The sequence below is a fragment of the Phytophthora infestans genome, genomic scaffold (assembly GCF_000142945.1).
Source record: "Phytophthora infestans T30-4 supercont1.493 genomic scaffold, whole genome shotgun sequence".
Taxonomy (NCBI): Eukaryota; Oomycota; class Peronosporomycetes; order Peronosporales; family Peronosporaceae; genus Phytophthora; species Phytophthora infestans.
The window spans coordinates 7,663-16,446 of NW_003307461.1; the positions used below are offsets into that span (position 1 = coordinate 7,663).

Genomic DNA, 8,784 nt, shown 5'->3' on the forward strand with positions numbered 1-8,784 from the left:
GTGGTACCGCCAGCCTAGTCACAAATACAGAAATTTGCCTCAATAAAGAACATAAAAAAGCTTATAGCCTTCAATATTGTATGTGGCTGCTCTTGCGTCAAATCACTAGTCATTTATAATGGCTCCCTGTAATCTAGCATTTGTCTTGTAAATTGCATATTTATAAGATGTCCTTTATTGAAGCGGAATATTGTACTAAGTACTTTGAAGTACATAAGTCCCCCTGAAGAAGCGTTGGAAGTCATCTGATATATTTACGTAGGGAAATCAATGCGATCTGGTGATTTGTCAGTTGTACCTCCAATTCTTATGATCCGATATACTAGGGGATAGGAAGTGCATGCTACGCTTGTTCAGGGAGACTTCTGTACATGTACCTCATCTTTAGATGATTACAAAGGAGACAACGTCAAACAAAATGATACTTACGAACCATTTAGAGTTATCGAGATAATCGAGCTTAGAGTTGGCCAATTGATTTTCGCACTTAACCGAAACAATGACATTTATTGTAAACCTCCATAGAAAAAACTGTAAAACTACCCTTATTCAATTGCTTTTAACAAGAGTTTTTAAATAACACTTAAATCTCTAAAATTGAAAAAATATTGAGCTCACAACACTCCTAAATGTATCGTCATTTCGAGGGCCCATAAAGGAAGATAATATTTTTGAGCGACCACAACTTCTTCAGTTTTAAGCATTCTGCAGCTTATAAGGGCTTAAAAGATAGAGGAGCCGTTTAGAGCGCTTAAATCGCGATTCGTACTTAGGTTCATAAGTATCATTTAGTTTTGGGTTGTCTCAAATATGGGTTTTAGGAGCCCCGTAGCAAATACTTCATATACCCTTTTATACCCGATCACATTGATTGGGAATACTTTAGACAAATCATGAGATTGCTGTGAATTTACTATGCAAATTAATCAGACGACCCCCTACGCTTATTCAGGGGAGCTTCTGTATCGCCGTATGATATGAATAACCGATAGAAAGGTCTCCCAGTGCGAAGCGTCAAATCAGCTTGTTCATCTCGTCTAAAAGGGCGTCTCAACCAGGGGATTACCGGTAAGCTTATCCTGGATTTGTACTGCACACGGGACTTCAAGATCCCACTCAATTGCCAAGAAGAGCTCAAGTTCGCAAGCGTTCTTCGCTTCTTTCCTAGCCCAGCCATGAGTTTCGTGCCCGTCGCCCCCGACTGCGATTTCCCCATCCAGAATTTGCCGTACGGCATTATCTCCACCAAAATCAACGACAAGAAGCGCGTTGGCGTCGCCATCGGAGAGTTTGTATGTCTCTCCCTCTGTCTCGTAGGAGGGGGCCTTCCTAAAGCCGACTCTTGTAATTGCTGTACTGTACATACAGGTTCTAGACTTGTCTGTGGTCGAAATGGAAGGACACTTCGAGGGCTTCCACGCCGCCTGCTTTCACGACCCAACGCTTAACGGATTCATGGCCCAAGGCCCCAAAGCCTGGGCCACGGCGCGTTCGACCGTGCAGCGCCTGCTGTCCGCCGACGAGTCCACGCTCCGTGACAACGAGGCACTCCGACAGCGCGCTTTAATCCCCATAAAAAATGTGCGTATGCACCTGCCGGCCAGGGTGGGCGACTACACGGACTTTTACTCTTCGCGCGAGCACGCCACTAACGTCGGCCGAATGTTCCGCGGAGAAGATAATGCGCTGCAGCCCAACTGGTATGTATTAATAGACAACAGAGATTTCATCTTGTCATTCAAAAGTGATTATCCTGTGTGCACTGTAATATTGCAGGTTGCATTTGCCCGTCGGCTACCATGGACGCTCCTCGTCAATCGTTCCATCCGGCACCAGTGTGCGTCGTCCCTGCGGCCAGCTGCAGGCCGACAAGGCTGATCCGTCCAAGGGGTCCGTCTACGGCCCGTGCCGTGTGCTCGACTATGAGCTTGAAATGGTAGATGCTTGCCGTGGACTGATCTTGTCTCCAGTTGTAGCTCTGACGATGGGTTCTTCTTTGGCCAGGCTTTCTTCGTGGGCCCACCGAGCAACATCGGTGAGCCAGTCCCAATGAATAAGGCAGAAGACCACATCTTTGGCGTGGTGTTGATGAATGACTGGAGTGGTAAGTTGCCATTCCTCACAGCAAATAAAGTCAGCAGACTAACACTGGTGTCGCACGCTAGCTCGCGATATTCAGAAGTGGGAGTACGTCCCACTCGGACCATTTGGAGCCAAGAACTTCGCGACCACCATTTCGCCCTGGGTTGTACCTCTCGCTGCCTTAGAGCCGTTCCGGTGCGAGCCAAGCTTTGGACCAGTCCAGAAGGACCCAACGCCACTGCCATACATTTCGGACCCGGACTATTCTCGCGGTACCTACGACATCAAGCTGAACGTAAAGCCCCAATTGGACGATCATAGAGACGTTCGAGACTGCTGATATTTTGTTCTCTTTTTGTGTGATTGTCTGTGCAGGTTTCGGTGAAACCGGAGGGATCCGACCAAGCCTACACCATAACAAAAAGCAACTTCCGCAACATGTACTGGAACATGAAGCAGCAGCTGGTGCACCACACAGTAACGGGGTGCAACATGCGGCCTGGAGATCTCTTAGGCAGCGGCACTATAAGCGGCAGTACGGACGACAGCTTGGGCTCGATGCTCGAGCTGAGTTGGCAAGGATCCCGCGAGGTTGCGCTCGGAGACAGTGGTACGACTCGCAAGTTTTTGCATGACGGCGACACCGTGGCGGTCACTGGGTTCTGCCAGGGCAATGGCTACAGGATAGGATTTGGCCCCTGTGAGGGCAAGGTTTTGCCTGCATGTCAGTGAAATGATTCATGTGAAAACCAGCAGCAGCATCCGACTATCTCGTCCAAGTACCTGGTACACGTACTACAGTACATGTAGATAGCAGCGTTGAACATCCGAGTGCACTTGGAGTTGCGTAATAACGTTAGTTACACAATTATACGCTCTGTGCTAAATTGTCGCCTCTAGCCGTTTTGAACAGATCCTTTAGCAACACCTTCATCGAAAACTCGGTGCGTAAGCTAGCCGACGGGTATGCCAGTTCATCGTCTTGTTCCAACGAAGGCAACTTGAGATTGTGCACAGTTTCGTCTCCTCGTATTGCAACATCACCTCTCTCACTCTTCTTCGTAATACTACCAACCGGATCATCGAAGTCATCAAATTTGTCTTCCAAAAGAAAAAAGTCCACACCTCGAACATGCAGCTTCGACTCCAGCGCCTCCTTCCACTCGTCCACGACACCAGCGTTCAGCATGGCAGCTCCGCTGCGGTCGTTGTGCGCGGTAATTCGATCTTTTGGCTCTTCCTTGGAATCCAGCGACGACGCGCCAGACGCAATTCCCCATCGATCGCGCAGGAAATTAAGTTTTTGCTGCTCATCTTTAGTGTACATACGGCCACCGGTCTTCGTCGTCTCTTGCTGAGTGGAAGAGGAGGAACGATTCACCACCACAGAAACTGAGCACAAAGAGTGCAGCACTTTCATCAACATGGCTAGCGACGGATAATTGTCGCTCAAGTAGCGGAAATAATCTTCGACAACAGGAAACTCGGCAACAAAATCACTCGTAAATGCTTGCTGCGACGTGTGTAAGTATGCGGTCACCTCACCTCGCAGAGAATTCGGTTTGCGTCCAAAGAGAAACCTAAAGTATGAGACGCTGAGATCACTCAGCGTGCTCAGTCTGGTGATGTCTGTGCTCTTGAGGTCACGTAGCCTCAGCCGTGGGTTCAGTGCATGCGCGACGACAAAAAGAGGCTGCTCCATTTCCCCCCACAGCACCTCCAACGCGATCTGCACGGTGACGAATCCTTCAGCAGCAGTGAACAATGCACCCAAGTGCTCCAATGTCTCTGAAAGTGTCTGTCCAGATCGACAGCTAGACAATGCGTTCGTGAATGCGTGAAGCAGATTATACACACGCTCCAGTAGCGAGCGATCCAGCGCATTCTCCACCAACCGTTTTGCATTGGCAGCTCCTTTCTTCGTACTACTAGAGGCGAAAGCTTTTTCATCCAGAAGCACTTGGATGAGCGTAGCACACGACTCCCAGTTGCAGAAGGGGCCTTTGTAGGAAGCATGGTTTACTGCCGATAGCCGCTCAATCACGCACGATCGAATGGACTCCAATTGCCAGACCTCAATAAGCGACGACACGACGGTAAACATTTCCGCACTCGCCAGAAGCTTCAATAAAGGAAACTGCAGCATATCCTCCATGTCAGACAAGAATGCAACTCGAGGCCAATGCGAGGGTGCACGCAGAATCCCCACAGCACGTTGAGTCATCGTGTTGTACGGAAGGACAACTGCTGCGAGAGCCAACTTTGTCCCTTCAACACACAGTCGGATATGTCCATCTAGCCATCGAGCGATCTCGAGGCCGTGGTACCGAGCCAAAGTTGCCTCCACGCCCGATTCCGGTTGTTGTGCTCGGATAAATGAAAGCGATGTGATCGCATTCCCGTTGGTTACGACGCCGTCAATTACTGGCATCTGCAGATCTCCGGGGTGGTGGCTGGCAGTCAGGTTGCAGTGCAACATTACTGGCCAAGATCCTGCCGGTGTGATTGACAGTGTGTCAACCATATCGGCAGAGAAAGCAGACGCACCTACTTCGAGTAGAATGGGCTCTTGCAGCTTCGCGAGCTCAGTGAGAAGCGTAGCGCTGTGAACTTCACCCAAGACACGTGTGCGCAAGTCTTTCGATCTCGGTATAAGTTTGTTTTTGACGTCAGATGCAGGAACCAACGCGCCAAATAGCTGCTTGGCACTTACACTTTCCACCCATTCAAAAGGCAAGTTATGTTCGATCACAAGGTGCACCAGCGAGCGGTGCACAGAAAATTTATCCGCCGAATGCGCTAGAGACATGCTGGATACGTCCACTTCGGGACGCTTTGGTCCAGATGCATCCAGTGAGGCAGTTGCGCTAAGGTTTATATTATGAATCTTCGCCATCGCTGATGGGTCCTTAGGCAAATGACGACACTTGGACAAATGCGTCTGCATGTTGCTCTTGCGGCCCATGACAATGGCCGGCTCCATTGACGCCTTCAGGTTCTCTGGGGCGTTTTCGTACGCCTGTTGGCAAAAGTTGCAGCGAGCGTAATAGTATGCGCTATCCTTCTTGCGTTCGAGGCGCGTGAAATGCTGCCACTCATCAAGTGCCAATCGTGACGAGGTGATGGGGAACATGGCAGCCACAGGGGATACAGCAGCCCCAGAAGCTTTCAGGTCTGCTGTTGCAGAAACAGAAGTAGAGGTGGCAACCACAGCTTCCAGATGGGCAGCAACACCAGCGGCCAGAGCACTGACCACGACGCTCGTCTTGTTACGCTGGAACAGCCGGCGCTCCAGCGGCGGCAGATCTCCTTTGAAATGCGGACAGAGCGCGAGGTGCTTCCGCATCTTTTCACGTCTGCCCACGAGCTTCTCCGGCACGAGCAACGGCTTCTGACCCTCAGGGGCCTCGTCATACGCACGCTGGCAGCACTTGCACAGGGCGTAGAAGAAATTTGACTTGCCAATGTAGCCTTCATCCTGCAGCCGCGTGAAATGCTCCCACTCTTCCATCATACAGTGCCTGCCACGGCCTCCACGGGACCCACCACAGCTCTCTCTGTCCGCTCTGCGCTTGCGCTTTTCACCCGTCGACGTCGGTGCTGACGTAACGACTGTGGTCGTTGTCGAGTTCGATGCACCCGTCTCCGCTTCCACCTCAGCCTTTGCCTGCTGCTCCATCTGGTACTGCGTGGCGTACATGGGGCAGACTTTGAGGTGCGATCGCATCGCTGATCGGCGACCCGTAAGCTTAGGGGGCGCATTGAAAAGTTTCTTTTGCTGGAAGCCGGCCACGCAATGACGGCACAAAACATACCAGTAGGACGAATTGGGCACGCGACCCTCCTCTGGAAGCTTCTGGAAGTGAATCCACTCGTCCATCGTGCATCCCCGCCCCATGTTGTCGGCAGCTCCAAATTCAACCGGTTGGAACGAGGAGAAACTTTGTTAAGAAACTCGGTGTGTAAGAAACAAATCTTTTATTCAACGAGTGGTAAAAAAAGCGTCATAAAAAAGAAGAAATTTCATTTATTAATAGCGTTTGTTTTATAAAATTAATCCCAAAATACGTCCGTGGCGTCCAAATGTACCGTCTTCAGCCTCGATACAAAGCGTCTTTGAAAGGGACACGTCTTGTAACGGGGTACAATCCAGTGTACCCCATGTTACATAAAGAGTGACCCGTCACTCTTGTGGACACCTGGTACATGGTACCAGGTGCTCTATGAGCCAGTCAGGGCATGACTTCTTAGCTCCACTATAGGTAAACTCTAGCTTGTAAAGAACCCAAGCTAAGCTTACTTATAGATACATCAGTCTTATATCTACTCGATCAAGTAGCAAACCGTTCCCCCTGAGGCCGGGATCACGTGGACTAACGTTCACTCGGGCTGTAATATCCTTGAGCACTTCCTCTGTGCAAGGTGCTATAAGAGTCTTAAATATTTTTTTTTCATTCAGCCGTTTTCGAGAAAAGCGACTTTGAAAAAGTTTCCCCGGACTTGATGAGTTTTTTTTTTAAATATTTTTATTGGCCAGCTTAATGCAAGTTTTTAGAGGGATCGATTGTTGCTATTTATAGCGCTTAATTTGCTGTCCTTCAGTGTTAAATTTGAAACTGAAGTTTTGATTTTCTTAAAAATCGAATGTTTATCTTGCTCTGAGACATTTTGGCAGCTAGAATCATTTTGAACTACGCTGGAAAATCGTACTCGTGTTCTCCCTGAAGTAGGCAAAGATGATCCCGTTTCTTTGCGAGAGCGTTTCTTGGTGCGACACAGACTTTCCGTCAGCAACCTTACTACTAGCCGGGACAGTTTCCTGGTCATCTCGTCCATCCGTTTGCATAGCCTCCCCGGCAGCCTCAGCCACACCGGCAGCCTCAGCCACACCGGCAGTCTCTTTTTTATGCTTCGCTGCTGCGGCGGCAGCTTCGCGCTCTCTCTTCTTCTTTTTGAACGCAGCCTGACGATCTTTCCGAATCGATTTTGCTTTGCGCGCGTCCTCATCGTTCGGCGGGTCGTACAATGGGTCATTTTGGAACTTCTCAGGAACAAATGATGTAGAAGGTCGGGATCTTCTCGAAATTCGGAGAAGGGTTTGGCAAAAGCTCTATGTGCGTTGTTAGTAGGACGTGCACGCGGGTAGCGTCCGTAGTGATGCCATCGTACTCGTGGCGAAGATCCTGGGCCACTACAGCTGAGTCCGGACTCTTACGGCATGCCCCGCTTCTTCTCTCCGCTTGTCATGTGCGATAGTGAACACAGGAAGATCTTGTGGTGTAGCGGGATCAGCAAAATCTGCGAGATTGCCAGATCCAACTTACCAACTGCGCCCAGACACCGACTAACGGAGGGGGTCCCCCGATGATCCGTGTTCTGCTGAACTTTCCTCACCTTGTGTACCCGTCGGTAGGGCGGGATCTGCTCTCTCGGTAACTTCCGAAGAGTTCAAGTGGTGAAGCTTGAGTGTCTTGGCGAGACGTGGGGATAGGGTGGAGCCGCAGTGGAAAATCTTCACTCTGCGTCCGTGGATGGTTCCGAATCCTAAGCGAATATTCGAGCTTATGGATCCGGGGCCTAGATCGTGGATCTGGCCGTAGGGTTGCCTTGCGGGTGTGTCCCTTGCCTTTGTAGTTCCTTTGCGTTGTACTTGCCGCCTCCTGTGACGGGATCTTGAGAGTTGAGATCTTCTAGGGTGTAACCGACCAAGTAGTAATTCGGCTAACCTGTTGGATTTGCACGTGTATAGGAAAAGCTCACTAGGTTGTAGGATCTGGCCAATGTATTATCCAGTTATCACTACCAACACTAGGTTCGCAATTCACAACCTTCTTGGAGCTCGTACGGCCAATGTAGTTCCGATTCTCGGGGGCAGGAAGGCACTTGCGTGTTACTGTGCAAATAGAAGTCTGTATTGATATTTAAGCCTATACCTGCCTGGATTTCTACCTTCTATGTCTTTCACCTGCTAAATCCCTTACCAGGCTTGGCTGCATGTCCCTTCTTCCCTTGACCCATCATCCCAGCTGTGTTATCTTCAGATCCACCGGATCCATGACGTAATCATTATGGTCACCCTATTATGGGTACACTCATCCGGATCCAGGTCGCTTGGATCCACTTCACTGTAATTGTACACTCGCCGTGAATCCGAGCTCTCCAATCATCCAACATCATCTTGCAACCGTCTGTGATCTCCATTGTCCCACGAAAATTCCAGATCCACTGCATCCCTCATGTGGTGTAGGGATTTCCAGATTCGACCATACGCCGACCTACTTTAGGTCAAGAATCGGCTCGGTCTGATAACCCAGAGCTTAGGAGCCAAGGATCACGGTAAGTACTCGGCGATCTGTCCGGATATGCTATCCGGATAGCCGCTGAGCTCAACGGCCGCCTGAAGAGTCGGTAGAGATCCGAAACGACTACATTTCACTAGATATTTGTATGAGAAGCATAGGAGGAGCCGAAAAGGCTCCCAGAAGATAACAGAGCAGAATTTTCCTAGTCCAAGACACGTGTACACTTTTCCGGTAAGTCCCTGCATAGGGCTGGATTATGCCTGCCGTCAATACTCGAGAGGCATAGCTTGTAGGGTATTGACTGGTAGCGCCAAGAGATTAGGTCGGTCCGGGTAGGACAAAGTCTCGCTACGCGCGAAAGAAAGTCCCGCATACTCAGCGGGCCGGTACGTCGGATAGC

General features: G+C 49.9%; 2 protein-coding genes across 2 annotated transcripts; one reads left to right on the forward strand and one right to left on the reverse strand.

The window, feature by feature from the left end:
- Positions 1–1,141: 1,141 nt before the first annotated feature.
- Positions 1,142–2,953, forward strand: PITG_21806 (fumarylacetoacetase; the record flags this gene model as incomplete). Its single annotated transcript, XM_002909953.1, has 6 exons — positions 1,142–1,292; positions 1,369–1,700; positions 1,777–1,936; positions 2,005–2,104; positions 2,166–2,377; positions 2,458–2,953. 6 exons carry the CDS (start codon positions 1,176–1,178, stop codon positions 2,812–2,814), a joined length of 1,278 nt encoding a protein of 425 aa, XP_002909999.1.
- Positions 2,954–3,131: 178 nt separating this feature from the next.
- Positions 3,132–6,042, reverse strand: PITG_21807 (uncharacterized protein; the record flags this gene model as incomplete). The annotated part of the gene is made up of 3 exons (XM_002909954.1): positions 3,132–3,139; positions 3,208–3,474; positions 3,628–6,042. The coding sequence occupies 3 exons, from the start codon at positions 5,978–5,980 to the stop codon at positions 3,132–3,134; spliced, it is 2,628 nt and encodes an 875-aa protein (XP_002910000.1).
- Between the last annotated feature and the right edge of the window lie 2,742 nt (positions 6,043–8,784).